Source organism: Drosophila albomicans, chromosome X (assembly GCF_009650485.2).
Source record: "Drosophila albomicans strain 15112-1751.03 chromosome X, ASM965048v2, whole genome shotgun sequence".
Lineage (NCBI taxonomy): Eukaryota > Metazoa > Arthropoda > Insecta > Diptera > Drosophilidae > Drosophila > Drosophila albomicans.
The window spans coordinates 21,113,911-21,135,949 of record NC_047627.2 but is presented as its reverse complement, the minus strand read 5'-3'; the positions used below and the strand labels follow the sequence as shown (position 1 = coordinate 21,135,949).

General features: G+C 34.8%; 2 protein-coding genes across 8 annotated transcripts in view; both read right to left on the bottom strand.

Annotated features, from left to right (window-relative positions):
- The window catches only part of LOC117577937 (putative uncharacterized protein DDB_G0280331), a 106,464-nt gene that overhangs the window by 25,030 nt on the left and 59,395 nt on the right, over positions 1-22,039 (bottom strand). The window lies entirely within an intron of this gene.
- LOC117577858 (E3 ubiquitin-protein ligase PPP1R11) lies at positions 15,181-15,990 on the bottom strand. The gene has a single exon (XM_034262807.2). It carries the CDS (start codon positions 15,826-15,828, stop codon positions 15,262-15,264), a length of 567 nt encoding a protein of 188 aa, XP_034118698.1. The 5' UTR covers positions 15,829-15,990; the 3' UTR covers positions 15,181-15,261.

Below are 22,039 nucleotides of genomic sequence, written 5' to 3'. Positions count from 1 at the left end.
CCAGGACGATTTAGCTGACAACTTTAAGTCGATGCTAAAGCACAGCAACTAAGCCAAGCGCAAAAGAGTGCAAATAAATAACAAAACAATTCGAGCCAAAGGAATTACGAAATCCTTCATCTTCAGAGTGTTGAGCTTTAAATGCTTCAAGTCGATTGTTATTATACTCAAGTGGAAATGTGAGTAGCAACTATTTGCAATTCAATGATATATTTATTGTGTTTAATATTGGTCTTCTTAAATTGTTATTGTTTCGCCTTACTGAAATGTTTGAACTTTTAATAAGTATAGTCTTTGTGATTTCTGAAAATTTTGATTGCGAGCAGATCAAAATTGTAAAAGTGATTAAAGAATTACTTTTGAACGGGCTGACAATCTGGTATATTTTGCACTTTATGGTATATTTTGAATATGTGTTAAATGCAGTACTGTATCATATACCTAAAATAGTCATTGGTATATTGTTTTGCTATATTTTTACCCGCTTCCCATAGGGTAAAAGGGTATTATAATTTTGTGCCGGAAGAAAATGTATGTAACAGATAGACCGAGGCATCTCCGAGCCTATAAAGTATATATATTCTTGATCAACGTCAACATCCGAGACGATCTAGCTATGTCCGTCTGTGTGTCTGTCCGTCTGTCCGTATGAAACACTGGATCTCAGAGACTATAAGAGATAGAGCTATAATTTTTTTTCGACAGCTTTTGTTATGTTTGCACGCATATCAAGTTTGTTTCAAATTTTTGCCACGCCCACTTCCGCCCCCGCAAATAAAAAAAAAATCTAATAACAAGCGTAATTTTAAAGTTAGAGTTACCAATTTTGGTATATATAATAAATACAATAGTAGTTATGATTCCTGAAAATTTGGTTGCGATCAGATGCAAATTGTGGAAGTTATTGAAGAAATACTTTTGTATGGGCAAAAACTCCTACTTACTAGGGGTCTTAATTGCTTTGGCTAACAATCTGGTATATTGTGCCGTCTATGGTACATTTTGAATGGTGTACTATGTCGATATACCAAACATATCATTTGGTATATTTTTAGTATTTTCGGTATATTTTGAAAATGATACCGCAAAATATATTTCTTTTATTTAGAATGGGTAGCGGGTATCTCACAGTCGAGTACACTCGACTGTAGCTTTCTTACTTGTTTATATTTAATACCGCACTGTTGGTATATTTCATGGTATATTTTGAATGTAGTACCATATCATTCTACTCAAAATAGCCTACGGTACTATTTTCTTGAGTATTTCTGCGGTATATGAATTCGCTATTCGGTTATTGTTTCTGCTTAAGTTAATATATTGTTTAGTCTATAATAATTTAATTGTGAGCACAACAAAGGAAAGAACTACATAGAAAAACAGGTAAAGCTGTAAAGAAAACTTGCAAGTTTTATGATTGTACTTTTCTTGATTGTATAAAAAGTGATGTTCAAAACTCTAATCGCTGCAATTACGCACTTCAAAAATAACTTGAAGTCGACTTGACAAATTTGTGTTTACCTTAATCGCTTTCAAACATGTCAACGACAAAAGAAAAGAGTTAAAGACAAAGTCAAAGATGAAGATAAATAATTAAGTGGATGTGTGAATGTGAGAAATTTTGGTGAAATTTGATATCACCCGAAAAAGTTGACTACTCATAATCCGAAAGAGAATTTTGCTACGACCCTCGTCATAAGTGAAGTATGTTATTTATGTAAGCAGATAGAGAGGAGAATGAAGAGAGAGAGAGAAAGAGAGAGAGAGAGAGGAAGAAGGGGAAAGCAGCATCATCAAAAGAGTTCACTCAGCGACGCTGTTGTTTATGATGCTGCTGTTAATTGAAACAATTTGAAGTCAACTTTAGCTGAAGTTTACTCATTTGCACTCGCGATGGCAAATACGCAACAGCAGCAGCAGCAGCTCTCAGATGCAGGATAAAGCCATAAACTTGTTAAATGGCTGGCATAAAGGCAAACAATTTCCACTCGACAGGGAGTGTGTGGCATAAACACACACGCACACACATACGCAAATATAATAGCTGAGTTGAGGCTGATGCTGCATTGTCTTACTCGTAACTGGCCGACGACAAGACGTGTAAAACAATCGCGAGTAGTTAATTTGTGTGCATACGCGTCGTATACGCATTCTGCCAAAGTTTATGCGAAATTAATCTTAATTGCTTGTTGTGTGTTGCATCTTGTGTTAAAGGCAGCTGCTGCCAAGACGTAAGTCTCAATTAAAGTCAAAGATATTTAATAGTAAATTTTTTATGAAAGTTAAGTCTTATTTCACGAAGAGGAACTTCGCAATTAAAGTCAAAGATATTTAATAATATATTTTTGTGATGAAAGTTAAGTCTTATTTCACGAAGAGGAACTTCGCAATTGAAGTCAAAGATATTTAATAATATATTTTTGTGATGAAAGTTAAGTCTTATTTCACCAAGAGGAACTTCGCAATTGAAGTCAAAGATATTTTTGTGATGCAAGTAAAGTCTTATTTTACGAACAATATCGATCAACCTTATCGACTAATCAATTGAAATTTCTCGCCTTTCTTCGTTGCCTTCTGCTGCCGTCGGCAATCAAGCTGAGACGTAGGTGAATCCCACCTTAAGCTATCGGCGATTTCACAAAAACACATTTACAATATCGAAACAACTTTTGCCAGCTGTCTGCATTGTGTCAGCAGCTTTAGACATTCCCAGAGTCTCGAAAGACTCTGTGAGACTCTGAGACTCCCACGTACTCGTATGTATGTTTGTGACGTTGACGTTGCCCTTGTTGTCCACAAGCAGAGAACACACAACACAAGAGAATACAACACAACACAGCAAAACACACACAATTTTCTTCACACGCTGCTTTACGGGTCCTTGGCATTCTCTCCCCATGATGTGGCACAAATGGCAATGCGCTTAACGTGTTTCGTGTTCCGTGTTTTGTGTTTTATATGTTCTCGCTGTTGTTGGCTTTCGTGATTGTTGTTGCCTATTTGGTCGTGTTGCTGCTGTTGCTGCTGTCGTGCATTGTGGGGCGCTGACACTGCAGCAATCGACGCGACGGCAGCAGCAAGAACAACAACAACAACAACAGCAACAGCAATACGTGTGTGCTTGCCATGACGTTGTCTTTTGCAAAAACACAGAGAGAAAGAGTAAAAGAGAGCGAGATAGCTATACACCTTGGCCCACGCACAGACAATTTATAAAGGCCACAACAAATGTCTGGGGCTGTAAACTTTCCGTAAATCTTTGCAGCAATGTCTGTCAGACACAAGGACGATGTCGCGTCGCGACTCTGAAGGATTTTAAATGCCATTCGCATTGTTGTTGCTGCTGCTCTGATGTTGCTGCTGCTGTTGCACGTTCGCTGCATGTTTCCGTCAGCATGTCAGCATGCATGCACTCACAACACTTACATACACACACACACACACACACACACACACACTCTCACAATGAAATGACGTGCAAGATAATAGGAACTCCGACATCAATTCGAACTGCTGCTGCTCTAAAGCAGAGCCAACAAAAAAATAATCAAAATTGACACTGTCTTAAAAAAATATTGGCAAACACGAAACTGCTTAAGAAACTATAAAATAAACGTGCTTAAGAAATTCAATAGTAATCTTTTCTATAGCAAAACCAAACTTTAAACTAAAGTAAATTTATGTATTTATTTTAAATGTATTTTTTTAGTTATTGAAAAATAACATTGAAAACAAAACAACAAATAATAAACTGTTGGACAAATTTATGAGGAAAAAAAAAGTAAACTTAAGTAAAATAATAAATAATGTAAAATAGCTTTAAATCTTAAAAAATAACACAGTAAACTTATCTCTATAATTCTAATAAAATTTAATATTAGGAAAAACAATATTTGCCCACTTTAATGAAGAATACATAAATAAATATTAAGAAATTGAACAGTAAACTTTTGAGAAGAAAAATAAATATCAAAAACAAAATAACCAATAAAAAATATTCAGGTATTTCTTAAATTTGAATCGAATTCTTATTTAAGTATATTTGCATTTACTAATTTACACTTGATACGGAATTTCCGAATGGTTAATGAAATGAAATCAATTAATGAAAAGTTGACAAACATATCTAAATTTTAAAATTCTTATTGTTTTCACAATTGTTAACTCTTTCTTTGATCTGTCGAATAAGTAAAAATAAGTTTGCATTATATCAAATAATACGTCAAAAGCCCTGAAATAAAATCATTTTTGCTTGGCCCCAAAAAGTATGCTACATTAAATTGCAGCGCTTTTTAAAAGGATCGCAAACTGAAGAAAGCAGTGGAAAGTAGAACAGAGTCAAGGTATGTTTGGACTTTGGCAACGTTGTCAGAATTTTCGAGCCCCAGACAACATTATTTATCATACGCCATCAGCTGTTTGGTTTCGCTGTTGTCGTTGTTGCGGCAGCTTTAGTTGTCATTGTAGTTGCGCTTGTAGCGGCTGCTGTTGCTGTTGCTGTCACGTTGCTGTTGTTGTTGTTGTTGTTGTTGCATGCTGTGCTTTCATTAAGTTAATCCAGACATGATCATGCATACATTTGCCCAACACGCTTGAGACAGGAACAACAACAACAACTACACCGACAAACATTTTTCGCCAACACTTTCGTAAGACTTTCATGCCCATTGGCTGCTCTCCCTCTCCCACTCTCTCTCTCTCTCTTCTTGATGTAGTAACAACATAAGTATATATAGCACACTTTATATACCTCTAAACATATACTTTTATATATATATAGTATACTATATAATGCATGTAGCTTTCGCTTGGCACGTGCCACCTGCCGCGTCCCAAGTCTTGACAAATTCTTTTTTTCCCTTCTTTTTTTTTGTGTGTCGTGTTGTTGTTGCTATGTAAATTTTGTGGAGCTGCTGCTTCTGTTTGAGTCGCCGCTTTTGTTGTTATACTTTTTGCCTGGCATTTGTGCACCTGTGAGCCAGTAAAGAAGTTTGCATTATTATTGCTGCTGCTGTTGCTCGTTCCTGCCATTGTTTTAAGGTTGTACAAACAGCAAAACATGTCTGACTGGGCATAATTTTGCCAACACAAAGCACAAGCCAGGGACGGAGAGAACGTAGCACAGATTTTATTTGACTTTTACTTTGCGGAGACTTTTTAAACCCATCCAAGAAATGAGCAAATACATGATCGTATCTTCTTTGTGCCTTCAAGTTACTCCACACAGACTCCACTTGATGGATATGCTCCTTTGATAGATGGCCTCTGTCTTTTGCTCTATTGTTGTTTTAGGCCATTTTTACTGGCTATACTTTTTGACTGGCGAGAAAAGTTCAAAAGCAATACACAATATCAAAATTTGACAACTTTTCTATAACCAAAAAGTTACATATTTTCCTTGCCTTGTTTTTTTTTTTTTTTGTGGTCTTTGCAGCCGTTCGCATAAGCTGCAAATTAATTGATATCCAACAGCCAGGTTGAGTGGCCATTAAATTGTGAATGAACAAAACTTTGCTAGCAAAATGATTGATTAAAGCACAAAGAGCAAAGTTTTGTCATCGATGAGACAACTGTCCACTGTGAGTCATGCAAAGGCATTAAAACGACTTTGCGGTGGACTTGAAAGTGCAGTAATAAAAATGCTTATAAATGTACATTATAAAGAGTTCACATTTTATTAAACTCGCTAAACATTAACTTATATCAGATTCATACAATATATATACATAAATTGCAGTAGAAAGTAACACAATTTTTGACTTAAAATTTGACTTTAAATAAACTTTAAGCAGATCCTCTTTTCTAAATATTTTGTATGTTAGGTTAATCTTTAAATATATATAATATTTGTAAAGCAGCATTTGATTATAGAAAAAAGCTAAAGCAACATAGTTTAAAACTAGAAATATCACGTAAACCTTTGTATTAAGCCCTACCTTATAGAAAAAAAAAAATGAGATAAAAGCTATGGCAACACTTTTTTAAGCTATTTTTTTTTTCTGTTTAGTACATTTTTATTTAAAGTCGACTTTTTAAGGAAACATATGATTTTAAATTTGGCTAAAAAAAAAAAGAAAAATCAACAGCAAAACTTTGATGTAAACATTTTTTTTATTACTTAATTAAGTTTATTACTTTGTATCAATGCGCCTATATTGGAAAATTCAATAAAGTCCAGTCCAAAGTGATCGACATTTGATTAGAAAAGAAAAAAGCTACGTCAATACTTTTGTTTTAAGTATTTTTTTTTTGTGTTTTGTAAATCTTTGTAATATATAAAGAGATAAGTCATCATAATAGTTAACAGCTGAATGTAAAGTAAACTTTGATTTCAAATTTATTTATAATGCACTTCATTTTTTTTCTATATTTTTTGTTCAAGTGAATCTTTTATTAATTCAAGTTAAACCACATTTGACTTCAAATCAAATTTACTTGAATATGAGATTATAAGTCAACATTTGTCTTTAAATTTAGCTATCACAGAAAGCTGCAGCACATTCTTTTTTAATATATTTTGTAAGTTAGGGAAACTCCTTTAATAAATTTAGCACTATGTGGAATCTGAATTGTAATAGTTGCAACATTCGCTGTAAATTAGCTAATTATGAATATTGTTCAATCACTACATTCTATTATATATATAGTACAATAAATTAGACTTAAGTTAATGTCAATCTATGTTTTTTTTCGCTTTCCCCTTCTTTCCCTCTGTCTCGGATTTTTTTTTTTGTGGGCTGTGACAAGGCTAGAGCGTCGCAGCAATCATAAATAATGATTGCAAATATTATGAGCTATCATAAAAGCGGAAAAAAGTCGCAAAAATTCAACTTTGTATCGCTCAGCACACACACACACACACACGCACGCACACAGTCGTAGTAGTATCTCGTATTCAACCATAAATAAAGACAATAAATATGATGATAATTAAGTGCGCCGCACATTCTCTCAATTTAGCCTTATTAACCCAAAAGGGAGAAACACAGCACAACAACAAAAAGCGAACGAAGCGAAGCGAAGCGAGTGGGAAACAAGCGAAAAGACAAAAAAATGAAATGAAATGACACAGATATTAATTTCCCCACACACGACGACGACGAAGAAGAAGAAGAAGAAGAGAGGCCGCAGTCACGACACATACGACGCAGTCAGAAGAAGAAGAGGAGCACCGAAAAGGAAAGGAAGCCAAGAGGAGAAAAACTCTTTGTGGGGTGTGGAAGCTGAGGGGTTAGGGGGGGCATAAAGCCTTAACGTAAACGAGTAAATTGGCAGATTTAAGCAGTAAACACAAAAAGTGGGCAACAAAACAGGCCCATATGTCTGCTGGTGTGCGAATGTGTGTGTGTGTGCGTATATGAGATATGAAAATATAAAGAAAAATGTCAACAATCTATTGACAGCTGAGACTGTAACTGATTGTGCGGCAGTTTTGGCATTAAAGCAAAGCAGGGCACGTCGCAAACAAAGCCATAAGCACACCAGACACACACACACCGTATACACACACACCGTACACACACACACACACACGCTATACACTCACTTTAGGAACACTCGCTGGTAAACACACCCAATGCGGAGGAGGCAAACACAATGCTTGTAATTTAGATGTCAATAATTTTGCAGTACATACTTTTTGGGGGCGACAAATATTATTGCCTGGCCTACATGGAGTGTTCCCCAGTGGCTGCAACAACAACAACAACAACCACAACACATATGAGACGCCTACGGCAACAATAAAATAATGCGCAAATGCCTCGAAATTTATAACAAATAAATAACAATTATATGAAACCGAGCAAAATTCTTTATAACCCCCTCAGACCCAATAATAATTCATACCTTCGATAGCCGGTTGCTTGTTATCAACATGGCAAATGTATCTACGGTTTTTTTTTCTCTCTTTTTTTGGGGTGTGGTTTGATCCATAAATGATGTGATTAATGGGCAACATTAAATATAGAAAATAACGATATTTATATATGAACATATCAAATTTAAAAATAGAAAATAATAAAACTTAAAATCTTCAAGTATTCACAGGTTAAATAAGTTGATTAACAATTATGTTTGAATAGAAAGATAAATACCATAATATCTACACTATTTATGATTGCCGATTATGATTGCGATCAGACAAAAATTGTCTATATAAAGAAATACTTTTGTTTGGCAGGTCTTAGTTACTTTGTCTGACAATCTGGTATATTTTGCACTCTATGGTATATTCTGAATGTATATTTATATACTGTATTCATATACCATATATATACTTCGGTATATTTTGTACATAGTACTATAGCAATATACCAAATGTACATATACTATATATACTTTGGTATTATTTGTACAAAGTACTATAGCAATATACCAAATATCCATATACCATATATATATATATACTTTGGTATATTTTGCACATAGTACTATAGCAATATACCAAATATCCATAAACCATATATATACGTTGGTATATTTTGCATATAGTACTATAGCAATATACCAAATGTACATATACTATATATACTTTGGTATTATTTGTACAAAGTACTATAGCAATATACCAAATATCCATATACCATATATATACTTTGGTATATTTTGTACATAGTACTAAAGCAATATACCAAATATACTATTTTTTAAAATGAGAAATTACATACAAAAACATTCAAACAAAGTAGTTATAAAATTGCTTAGAATCTTTTACATTGCAATAAATACTATTATTATAAATATTTAAGTATTTAAAATACACTAAACGATATCTATTACTTTTGCCAAAGAAAATTGATGCAAATGAAGCTGCAGGCAACGGTTTGCCATAAATACTTTTGCTCAAAAAATATATATATTTAAAATAGAAGCAGCCATACGCACATTCGCATTCAAGTGCCACAAAGTCTTTTGAATTGCTTTGGGGGCTTTTATTTACAACTGTGGCTCACACCTTTTGGGCCATAATGCCAGTTGGTTGTTTGTTGTTTGTTGTCTGAGTTGGGCTCTGAGGTTGTAATAAACAATTAAAATAATGCTAAATGTTGTGGTAAAATGCGCAAAATACCAGACATAGTCATTGACAGAAACCGAGCAACAGAGAACCGAGAACGGAGAACAGAGAACCGAGAAACGAGAGACAAAAGGATGCCCAATGGCTAAGCGATGGCAGAGTAAACCACAATTAAGGGCAAACAGCTTCAGCAGGGTTAAATAAAACAAAAAAAAAAAAACAAAAAAAAAAGGGAGAAAAAGAAAAAGGGATGCGACTCCAATGGGTTCCTCGTCTCTGTACAGTGAATGTGTGTGGTCCACAGACCTCAGTCCAGGCTCGAATAATGAGGCAAACCGCAAAAATTACACCAATGCGCAATGCAAAGAGAGAGACAGAGAGAGAGAGAGAGAGACAGAAAGAGACAGCGAGAACCGATGAAACATTGTGTAAAATTGTTTCTCTCAATTCGAGCAAAGTGAAATGTGCCAAAGTGAATAATTTCTTTTTAATTTCCACTTAAGTGCTTTTTAAATGATTTGCAAAAAAAACCGAAGAGAAAAGAAAAGAAGAGAAGAGTGTATATTTATATATACTGTCACTTTTAAAATGTCTGGTGTTAAACAAAAATAACAACAGCAGAAATAAAAAGTGCTGTCAGAATGACACGAGGATATATAGGCATAGAGAGAGATTGGCAGTGGAATAATATTGTAAGTCAGCAGCACCAGAATCTGAGCTCGCCTCCTCAAGATGTGCTTCATCTTCCTCGTGTTGTTGTTGTTGTTGTTGGGCTGCCAGTTTGCTTTTGTAATCGACTTATTCATAGCCTACAAGATATTGTCGAGACAGCTGGGTGGAGGTCACAGCTTGGCTTGCCGCTGTCTGCGATTCCGCATTCGCATTCGCTTTGTTTTTATACCCGCTACCCATTGGGTAGAAGGTATATGTTGACTATAATAGTATATTTGTATACCACATATAGCAAATCGGTATATTTTAATATTTCTTCAGACAAATTTTTGTTTATTTGATTGCTTTGGTATTGAGATTTATCTTCTCTGGTATACTTTTAATGGTATATAAATATACCAAATATAGCAATCAGTATAGTTAAGTATTTCTACAGGCAGGTTTTGATTGCTTTGATTGACATGGTACACGTTGAAGTTAATAGTATATATTAGTATATTTTAGTATTTTTCAGTATATTAATTTGATATTTTTAACAAGAAAGGATTGATTGCTTTGACTGACAATCTGGCACAATTTTTGTATGAAATATTTTGAATGTAAAAGTATATTTATATACCAAATGTAGCCTGTATATATCCATATACCAAATACAGCAATCGATATATTTTAGTATTTTTTCAGACAGGTATCTGGCATATTTATCCTCTATGGTATACTTCTAATGGTATATAGATATACCAAATATAGCAATCAGTATATTTAAGTATTTCTACATACAGGTTCTGGTTGCTTTGGTTAACATGGTACATTAAAGGTAATAGTATATACATATACCAAATATGCAAAATTGGTATATTTTAGTACTTTTCAGTATATTAATTGGATATATTTAACAGTCAGGTTCTGAATGCTTTGGCTGACAATCGGCCTAATTTTTAATATATGGTATATTTTGAATGTAAAAGTATATTTCTATACCAAATGTAGCCTTCGGTATATTTTAGTATTGCATTCAGTATATTTGCGATATTTAACAGACATGGTTTTGAAATCTATTTTGAAAGTAACAGTATATCCATATACCAAATACAGCAATCGGTATATTTTAGTATTTTTTCAGTATAATATTACACTCTCATCATTTTATTGCAAATATCTTACGGGTATCTCACAGTCGACCACACTCGAGTGTACCTTTCACACTTGTCTCTCTCTCTCTCCCTCTCTCACTTTATTTTTGTGTGTGTGTTTTTTTTTTTTTTTTGGTGGGCGACGTGCCGGTTAAAAGGCCAACTGCGTTGCCAGCATCTGTCATTACCGTTATTTATGGGTCGCATTTTAAAACACATCAAATGGGGAGCAACCCAGAAATGTGTTCAACCTCATCAATGGTGGCTGCAAACCGACAAAAAAATACAACTGAACAGAACAGAACAGAGGAAAACATCCGTATTGACAGCTGAGCCTGGCACACACCCACACAAACACACACACACACACACACCCAGAGAAAGGACACCATTTGACAGTCACAATAGGCGCAAGGAGTGCGTGAGGGACAAGCTTCACTGCGAGCAACAATATCAAGATAAGTCACAAATTTATTTTATATTTTTCAATCATAATAAATTAACTCGAAATACGACTTAAGGCCGTGTTCAATATTTTGACAAAGATTAAAAATAAATTTAAAATGCATACGAAAAGATGAGAAAATAATAAACAATTGAAAAAAAGAAACTACTGGAAAGTTCAATTGCAAACTAATGCGAAAGATTGCTTCATAAATTTTAAATAAAATAGATAATATACTGTGAATTCGTGACTAAAAATATTTGGTTAACATTTTGCTTTAATATAATTATTTATGACATAAGTACATTTAATTTCAGCAAAGAAAAGGGCAAAAATTTAATGCATTTTGTGGATATTTAAATGCGTTTTTGTTCAAAAAAAGACGACTGAATAAAACATAAACTCTAATATATAATTTAATATTTTATAACCAACAACAATTTGTTTACTGGTACGGACTTTAATAGAACTGAGAAGCAATTGCTTAGCAATTGCGGAATAAAATATTAACTATAGATTAAAAATACAAACAAAAAAAATAAAGAAACCTACAACACTTATGATTGGGTATACTTAATTTCAACAAAGAAAATAAATAAAACCAGCAACAATTTGATGTCATTTTGGTCTTTAATAGAAATAAAAATGCTTTTGCAATCGAGCATATTTAATTTTGGACAAAGAAGTGAGCCGAGAAATGCCAGCGATTCAATGTAAATGCCAAAAGTGCTTGATTTGATCAACATGACAGGGAAAGAGAGAGAGACACCGAGAGATAGAGAGAGAGAGAGAGAAAGAGTGCAGGACCAAAAGCAGCAAAGAGTAAAATAGCAAACCAAAAGCGGCTCCCGAATTCCGAATTCCAACGAGTCGACCTATTGACCAAGTTACAAAATCTGCTGGGTTCCTTTTTTTTTTTTTTTTTTTTTTTTTTTTTGCACCCATTGCATTGGGGAGAAGAGTCAGCAACAGCAGCAACTCATGTGCCTAGATCCGAATACGAATACGAATATACAAATATACGAGTATATAGCACAAGAGAGTACACACATATAGAGTGCCAGAGAGAGAGAGAGGGATGTGTGTTGCGTTCATACACATATGAGTTATGCAAACTGTGGTAACTGTTTGCTGTGGCGTATTTCATTTCCAGCAGCCACTTCAAATGCGGTTGGCAGCATTTGGGCCGCGGAATCAAGCGCCAAGAGACCTCATAAAAACGACTAACGGCACAGTGCACAGCGCACCAACACATATTAAAATGTGGTTTAATGGCACACTCATACACACACACACACACACACACACACATACACTCTAGCATACATCCGCTCACACTTAGAGCACATTTGCCTAGCGCGACTGAGTCGCAAAGGGTTCAAAGTTTGGCAGCAAAAAGAAAACAAAAAACAACAGCAAACACAACTAGAAAAAAAAAGGAAATAGCAAGCTTGTTGCCAAGATATCCTTCGAAGCAAAAACTATTGAACGCCAGACGAAACGACGAAATTGCAATTTACAATTCACAACGTTAAAATACAAATGCATTTATACAGTTTTCTTAATTATATTCGTTTAAATGATTTTTGGAAATTATTATTAATAACAATAATAAACAAATACATTAATGAAATTTATATGCTGCTCTTTTTCAGCAGTCAATTTTAAATTTACAATAAGAATAGTAACAAAATTCTACTTTAAAATTTTCAGTTATAAACTGCGAATGCAGTTTTTTCTTCGCTGTTTTTTATATAATATTTATCAGTTAATTTTGAAAAGTGGATCATTTATGGACTTTGCATATGCTTAATTCAAATATAAAATTTAATCATAACCTTTTTCATTATTACAAAATACAATTAATCAGTAAATTGTTTTGCTGCGTAATTTCATGAAATGTAATCATATTTTTATCATTTTGCAAAATATAATTTATCCTTAAAATTTGAAAATTGTATTTAGATTTAAAAATAATGCATACGAAACTAAATTAAAATTGAAATGAATTTTTAAAATTCTATTTATTAAATTCATGTTCTTAAAGCAATATTCAACAGTCAAATTTTTGATGTAGCCTAAAGACTCTTGTCGCTCTATCTTATTTGATTGCAAAAAGGAATTGATTTTGTTATTTTAACAAAATGCATATAAAACATAAGTTAACTTTAAGTAGTTTATATTGAATTTACTAAGCAATATCTAAATAGCTTGTACTGTTATAAGAAACTAAATTATAATCTACGAACTTCACCAAGATTTCTAAAATGTATTTTCTAAACCCAAATAAGTTATTTCGACTTGTAATATTTTTATTTTTTTTTTAATTTATTTATATTTATTATATATTTTTATTATAGTTTATCATTTATTGAATGGAAAGAACTTTTAAGCAGCTTGTAGTTTTATAAGCTTGAATAATTTATGAAATGAAATGTATGTTTTATGGAATTTTCTCTTGCTTTTTCAGTCTTTGGGTAAAGTACGTTTTAAAGATATTTCTTACATTAGGATGCAAAATGTTCAATTCCAATTTGCATAAATATTCATTTTTGTACTTCTTTTACTTGCTTCGACTGCTCGCTTGTGTCCTGCAGGAATACACGATTGCATAATTTGAATCAGCCTGCGCTGCACCTCATAGAGACATGGCCAAAGTATTGGCAATCCGACAAACCGGCAGCCAGCAGTCGGCAGTCGGCAATCGGGCAACTTGCAGCAGCTGCCACATGTCAAAGTTGCAACAACCCCGGGACAGCTCTGAAATTCCCAGTTCTCAGTTGAGGGCGGCATCAGGCTGCTTGGCCTGCCAACATCAACTGCAGCAGCAGCAGCAGACAGCCGACAGCAGCAGGCATTCCACATGCCACATGCCACACACACACACACACAGCCGACAGCACAGATCGCAGCTGAGTGCATCAGCAACAGTTCATTAATCTATTTACAAGTTCGCGCAGACAGTTCCCATAATCAATCAATAGAGGGGCGCGTGGACAGTGGGCGTGGCATGGCGTTGACTAATGGCGGCCAAGTACCAGCTGTGGCTGTCTTTCCACAGCTCCCCCTGCTGCTGCTGCCTTTGCTGTACTTTTGTCTCCGGCCTACTTTTTTATGGGACTAACATTGGCCTTGTCACAGAATAGAAAAATGTTTTAAATGCGCCGAATGATCGGCGAAATAAAGTAGTATATTATTATATATATTATTGATATCCTTTTTCGATGTAGTATTTGTGAGATATTCACCATATGTGAAACTTTATAGAAGAAAGCAGTATACGAAGTTTAATTAAATGATAATGTTTCAATTGCATATTTTTTCAAAAAGAGCTTACAAATTAAGAAGTACAATATATTTTAAATATATTTCCATCTTTAACTATTATAGTACTACTGCTGATTCAATTTTTTAGTGAAACTAGAAGACTTGAGCTTATATATTTTTATATACAGCTGTGAACTTTGAAATTACAGTTTGACACAGACAAAACTAGTTTAATGAAAATGCATATTTTGTTGTTATCCACATATTAAGTTATCTAATGTGAGAAAATGTTTTTATTAATACCCAAAAATATATTAAACTGTTTATAATAACATAGTATATTTCAATTTTAAATGCATATGTCGTTAGCACTGCTATTTCAATGTTCACAGTTCTATAGTACATATTTTAAAATACATTTTTTAATTTGTTTGTTTCTAGCGTAGCCTGTTACCACATTCTAAAACGCACTCTAAATTGAAATAAAAAGGAATTCAATGCATTGTAAGCTGAATTTCATTTCCATTCAAAAAAACGTTGCATACTTTTAGGATCCATAAAGCAGACATAAATTTAATTTTCAATGCTGATGTGCCAAATTAATTGTTTGAATAAATAAGGCAAATCGAATAACTTGAACTTGACAATTTAAACAGTTTTAATGAAATGCACAAATATAGCCGAAAAAAAAGAAAGAAAACATATTTAGACGAGATGGTAAAATGCAGTTATGAATGCTGCATGGCTTGTGAGGATGCCGAGAGCAGAGTGTTTGATTCGGTTTTGATCTTAACATTGCCCGAATCACCAGCAATCTCTGTGTTGGCATTCGTTTCATGCTGAACTAACTCCAGTGTCTGCTGTGGCTGAGGATGATGATGATGATTGCGATGCTGCTGACAACCGCATTGGCAATGTTGCTGCTGCTGCTGCTGTTGCTGCTGTTTCTTGAGGCGATTGCGTAGACGCACCTCGGGATGGCCACAGCAATGCTCGCACTCATCATCGGAGGACGAGGAACTCTCGCCAAAGACATGAGGTTTGCGATAGATGCAACAGCATTTGGATTTGCGGCGATTCATGCCCTCGTTGTCGACAACACCCTCATGGAATGTCACATGACGATCCGTATTCAAGCACATCAACAGCAGATGGACCCCAGAGACACCGGGTCTATCATCGGCCGCATCTGGATTATTACCCGATGAGCTGGCTGCAATTTCTGGCTCATTAACAACGATGGTTGTTGCATTTTCAGCCTCTATGCCAATGGGTTGGGGAGTTTGTTCTTCCATTTGCGAATGAAAATTGATCTGCGCTCACTTTTGTGATAAATATGGAAATGAAGTGGAAGGTTTTTTAGTTTTTGTTTTTTTATTTTTGTTTTTGTGATTCGCTTGAAATTTGGATGCTATTTGCTTATCTGCTGGAACTGGAGATACAATTGATGTGGCTGCCAAGCAAAAGCCAACTACGTTGAGAGTGAAAGAGAGAGAGCAGAGAGAGAGCAGAGCTAGTAAAAGGGTGATAGATAGTTAGATAAAGGGAATAGCGAGGTTGTCTGTAGTTCACTTGGTTTGTTGACCTTTGCCAAGAAGCGCAGCTAAAGCCGCAGTCATTTGGCTGCCAAAAACGTTGCGCACGATTTACGTCAATTGGACGGCAGCCAGCGGTGGCTGGCTGGCTGGCTGGAGGCGGCGGTGTTTTGTCACGCCCACCTTTTGGCCGATGTTTACCTCTAAAATGCATTTGACTAGTCCGCCCACTTTTGCTCTGCAGTTTTGCTTTTATTATTTAGAGAGCCATTTTCCATTTGCCATTTTCCCCATCTCTTTCTCTTTCTCCTCCTCCTTTTCCTCTCGCGTTTTCGATTCGAGTTTCGTTTTTCGTTTTTTTTTTTTATTTACGCGTCGCAAATAAATGTTGAAAATAATAAAAAGCTTGGTTTGGGGGGGCGGCCACTTGGGGTTAAAGAACTTTCTGCAAGCACTTTTTAAATATTTTTTCTCCATTTTCCTTCCACACTTTTTTCATTTCTTTTTTTTTTTTTGTAGTTTTATATATATAAAAATTTTTTTTTGGCTGCTGTCGCTTTGCTGCATGTATTTTACTTCTTGTCTGCATTTATCTGGTATTAGGAGCAAGAAAAATTATGTTTGCATTTGCTCCATTGGCGTCCAAAAAATGGGAATGGGAAACATTCAGGGTTTTAAGGTGGTAATAAAAAGAAGCCACAGCTCTTCTTCTTCTTTCCCTCCCCTGTAACAACACTATTTGCCCCTTGTGTGCCAACGAAACTGAACCTGAATGAAAAATTATTCTCCACTGCAGCTAAGTTTTTGGGTTTTGCGTTTTTGGTTTTGCGTTTCTCAGTTCTCAGTTCGCAGTTCTTCGTTTTTTTTCGTTTTTTGCTATTTGTGTTTTTGCATTTTGTCGCTTTTAATTGGGGTGAATTTTATGTCGTGCCAAGCTCCAGACACTGGCTTCATTTCAAGCGGATCAACTGCGGCATTTAGCTCCATTGCATAACAAATTGTCTGCAATTTGGCAAATTAAACTTTGTGTGTGTGGCATTTAATCATATAAATATTGTTAAGGGGTTATGTTTCATTTGCTCATTAGATGAAAAAATAAATTCATTTCAATAAAATATGTTAAAAAATTCTTAAATATTCTATGCAATCAATTCGGTTAATAAATGAATAAGATTTTTATATCAATATTTATTATGGTTGATATTTTGTTGATATTTTATGCTGATCTTGTAATATAAAATGAATTTATTATAAAAGCAGCACAAAAATTTGCTTTATTGAAAGAAAAGCTTAAGCTTAAAACTTTAAATTGAAACAAGAACAAGAACAGTATGTGAATTTATCGAAGAGTTTTAATTCCGTCTTAATTGTATCAATGTGTTTTTGTTAAGGCTTTATAAATAAGTCTTTTTTTAAATACTGCACAAGGTATTAAAAGTCAGTTTCTCTTCGGATCAAGCACAACCGAGTATATGAACTTCATTGAAAGTTTACATAAATGTGCTTTTTGCGAGCTTAAAACTCTTTCGCAGCTTTAATCAATGCAATAAATGACATAAAATTGTGCAGCACAACATTGGAACTATCTCAACTGAGAGCTTAATGTTTTCTATATACTTTTCTAAGACATCGAATTTCGAATAGTTGTGAAGTTTATCTTTGGTTAACCGATTATTTTCACAGCTATATTCATGTGCTTTTTGCAAGCTTAAAGCATCACAGATACTTCTGGCTTAACTTTAAATCAAAAATTGTTTGCTTCCAACCAAGCGAACAGTTTCACTTCACATCTAAAAAATGTGCTTAATGACAAGCTTAAAGCTTTTAAGAAGCTTTCTTGAACACTTTGAAAGCAGTGTACGGAGTAATCAAACCAAATTTAGCGCTAGTTAATCCGTTGTCAGCACTGACAATGGGGGAGCAAGCACGTGTCGCCATTAGATCGAGCTTTTATCGTGACTGAAACATTCACAACTATTTGCCGGCGTTGGAGGTAAACGTTTTGCTGCTCATAACGTGAACATAAACTTGTTAAAGGTCCGAGCAGAGAGCAGAACTAAACTGAAAGAAAAAGGTGTCCATGTCTAGTATGAGCTATTGAGCTTGATGAGTGTTGTGGACTATAACTTCTTACTCAGCCATTGAAAGGAAATCTAAAATTCATTACGCATTTTATGCGGGGCGGCTGGTCAGAGAGGGGAGAAATGGGAAGAGAAAAGAAACAACTCGAACTCGACACGTAACGACTCAACGTAATGAGGCGCGTGCCTCGTCTTCCTGCTCCTTTGCCCGAGAGCTGTGCCAAATGCCATTTATGTCCCATTGGAGACACGCTCAGCGCGACGACGACGACAGCAACGCCTTCACCAGAAAGAGAGAGGGAGAGGAAAAGAGTGAGAGAGAGAGAGAGAGAGTGGGAAGCGATTCACAGCCACAAATTGTGTGTAGTTGGGAGAGTCGAGAGCTGCATCTCCTCCTTACTTTTGGCGTTGTCTTTGGGGAATAAGATGAATTACATGCTACTTCAGGCAGCTGCCAGCTTAGATGCCGACAACAACAACAGCAACAACAACGACGACGACGACGACTGCAGCGGGCACTTGAGGCCCGCAAAAACATGTAGATAAGATACGTTACGTTACGTATACGCATGGCAAAAAGGTATCAGAAACTAAATCCCCAAGCAAATAGTTTCGCTGCAAGCGCAAAACTGATGTACACACTGAGTGAGAGGAGTGAAGTGTTTTGCGGGGGAGGGAGAGAGGAAGACACGCAGGCAGGCAGGCAGGAAATCAACCGCACGGAAATCATGTCTACGCATCATTCTTTGTGCGCTATTACTTCACGCTCTTCCTTCTCTTTTGCCTGCTACTTCTTTAATTTTTCCCTCTCACTCGCTCTCTCTCTCGTTTTTTGCAATTTTTGTATTGTATTTCGTTTGTGTGAATTTGCGTGGCTGTGTGGAAATGTGTGATAAGCAGTTTCCGCCTGGGAATAGACCAGCGACAACGACAAAAAGAAGAAAGAAAAAAAAAACACACTACGAGTAGTAAAAGTACGAGTAATAGTTGCTTGCTTGGTCTAGGCTTTTCTATTTTTTCGCCGATGTTATATAGTAGTAGTTGTTGTTGGCCACATTTTCCTTTTCATTTGGCGTCGAACTGGCGTGTAGGAGGATCCATTCTGATGCCTGATGCCGCCAGCGAAAAGCAACAAAACAAAAAAACACAGTTAACCAAAACGGGGCAAAACGGCAAAAGGAAAAGCTCCGGCCACTAATGCAAATATAATGGCAAATGTTTCGGAAATATTTCACAGATAAAATTGATAAAGGCAGACGAGTTCTCTCTCTCCCCCTCTCTCTCTCTGTCTTTCACACAATCCTATCCTCTGACATTTCCTTTTCTTTATTTTTTTTCCATTCTCTATTATTTTCCACTACTATTTTCCATAGCCTTTCCCTTTTACGTTTTTCACAAATGTTCTTCTCTTTTCCGTTCACCAAATGCAAATCGGAACGGAAAACTATTTGCTGGCATTTGTAGCCCTTTTGCAGCACAGCGAAGGCCAATAAAAACTATATATATTTATTTTTGTGTGTTATATGGACATTCACATTCATTCATATGAAAAATGCATGAGTTTGTTAAATACTCGTTTCTCATTGCTCGATCATCGATAGCAAATAGTGTGCTGAATATTTAAAATGCACGTTGCTAAAGACAAAATTATGTCTATGTTTTTTAATAAAGTTGAAAAGATCTTTAATATTCACTATGCAAAATCAATTAGTCGAAAAATAAGCAAACAAAAAGAATCAACAAATTCATTTTATTTTTTATTTATACACAAAAAACTGTTCTGCAATTTGCCAATTCAATAAGATTAAAATGCGAAAGAGCACTTAATTGCTTTTTCTTTAAGATTTTATTTAATTTAAATGCGAACAAAAACATATTCTTTATAATATAACAAGTCAATAAGATTTTAATGTAAACTCCCAAACAGATTTTTACATTCAATTTGGTTTAAAAACAAACAAAAAATATAATTTATAATATGCCAAGTCAACTAGATTTTAATATTAACAATTAATTTAATTTAAATGTGAAAAAAAAACTTTTTTATATAAATGAGGCAAGTCAATTAGATTTTATAGTGAAGAAGAAACCAATATTCAAAATTCAATTTATTTAAAAACCAACATAATCATATTTTAATTCTTAATTGAGTTAATATGGAAAAAAAAAATTATTCTTTGGCAATCCATTTCGATTTTATTTTTAATAAAAAATATGAGAAATTATTTTCAATGGTTAATTTCTTTTCAAAGCTAATATTTTTTTATAATATGACAGATCATTTTGATTCGATGTCATGTAAATTCGGTTTTGTTGTGAAACAACTAAGAAAACCACAGCCAAGTGTGCTCGACTGTGAAATACCTGTTAGCCATTTCATTTGATAATTTGGAATTTAATTCTATTTTTATAATACGCCAAATCACATACATATGTAGATTTAGTTACAAGAAAATACATATTTCTTTTGTAGTATTTATTTTTCATTAAATGCATAAAAATTGTGTTATTAAAATTCATAATCATTTGGAAATATTAAATTTAATTTAATATGCCAAGTCGGTTAGATTTTGTTACAAGAAAACACATAAATCATTTGTAGAATTCATATACCTTAATTGCTCATTTCGTTTGATTTCTACAAACTAAAGAAGAGAACTTCCACAATTGAAACTGGACTTTTAAATATTGTACAAAAATTTACAATATATTTCTTCACTTTAAAGATTCTATAAGATTGTAAACTGTTTGCGTTTTAGCGGCAACAAAAATGAGCAATTTTCTTGAATTTCTCTATTGTGAATTCTGCGTGCTTAAGAATTATGAATTTGTTTAGCAACTGACACAACACACACATAGACATGGGCATTTATGAGCCGAAAGGCTTTCTTTGCTGTACACACATACTCACATAACTTAGCACACACTTCTCTCACTCAGACTACGAGAATTGTGCGATTGAATGTGTGTGTGTTTGGCATATCAAGTGAAGTGAAGTTTCAGTTTTGTATGTTGGATTTGTTTATGTTTGTGCTTAGCCGAGCTTTCAGCTACTTAGTTATTTTTATTATTTTTATTGCTTGGCTTAAGTAATCGAAATGAATAACGTTATGTGAAGAGATTTTTTTGTTTTGTGTGTTGCTAAGAATAGAAGCGAAGCGAAGCGAAGCGAGAGGAACGACTGAAAAATCTAATCCGGAAAAATTCCATTACAATTATCAACAAAATGGAAATATTTGGAAAGCATGGCCATAACACAAACGAGTTAAGAGACTTCGTTCTCCCAACTGAAGCAAAGTGGGCGGTGGCGCGATAGGATGCGAAGCGGCAAATGTATCATAAATTTTCATGTTGCTTCGCGTTTGCTCTAAAAATACGAATTGCGATTTTCTATTGTGCAAAAAGAAGTCTGAGTGGTGAGGGGTGGCGAGGGGAGGCGTGAAGAGAATAGTGAATCCAGCGGCATGAAACTGGCATAAAAAGCAAAGCCCAAGACAGAACCCGTTTCGTTTCGTTTCGTTTCGTTTCGAACTGGAGTAGCAGCAGTAACTGTAGTTGCTGCTGTTGCTGTTGCTGCTGAGGCAGCAATTTCTGTGTCCAGCCATAAAGCAGCGGCACAGACGTTAAGCGAAAAAAAAAAGAAGAAATGTGAGAGAGAGGCAAAACAAAAATGAACGCAATACAATTTCATTTTATGCAAGAAACAAGAACTGGACAGGAATTGGAGTGAAGCGAAGTAGTTGTAGCAAAGGGAAGGAGAATGGGAAGGGGAAGCGGCGCAGTCAACATCTTTATGGTGAAAAATTTTAAATTCCCATTAGAATTGCGCTCGGCTTTTCTGGGTTGAAGCAGCAGCCAGCCAGCCAGGCAGCCTGATGCCCTGTCTCCAT

Bases quoted from the DNA above. Each gene is read 5' to 3' on its own strand.
- LOC117577858 (XM_034262807.2), bottom strand. From the start codon at position 15,828: ATGGAAGAACAAACTCCCCAACCCATTGGCATAGAGGCTGAAAATGCA.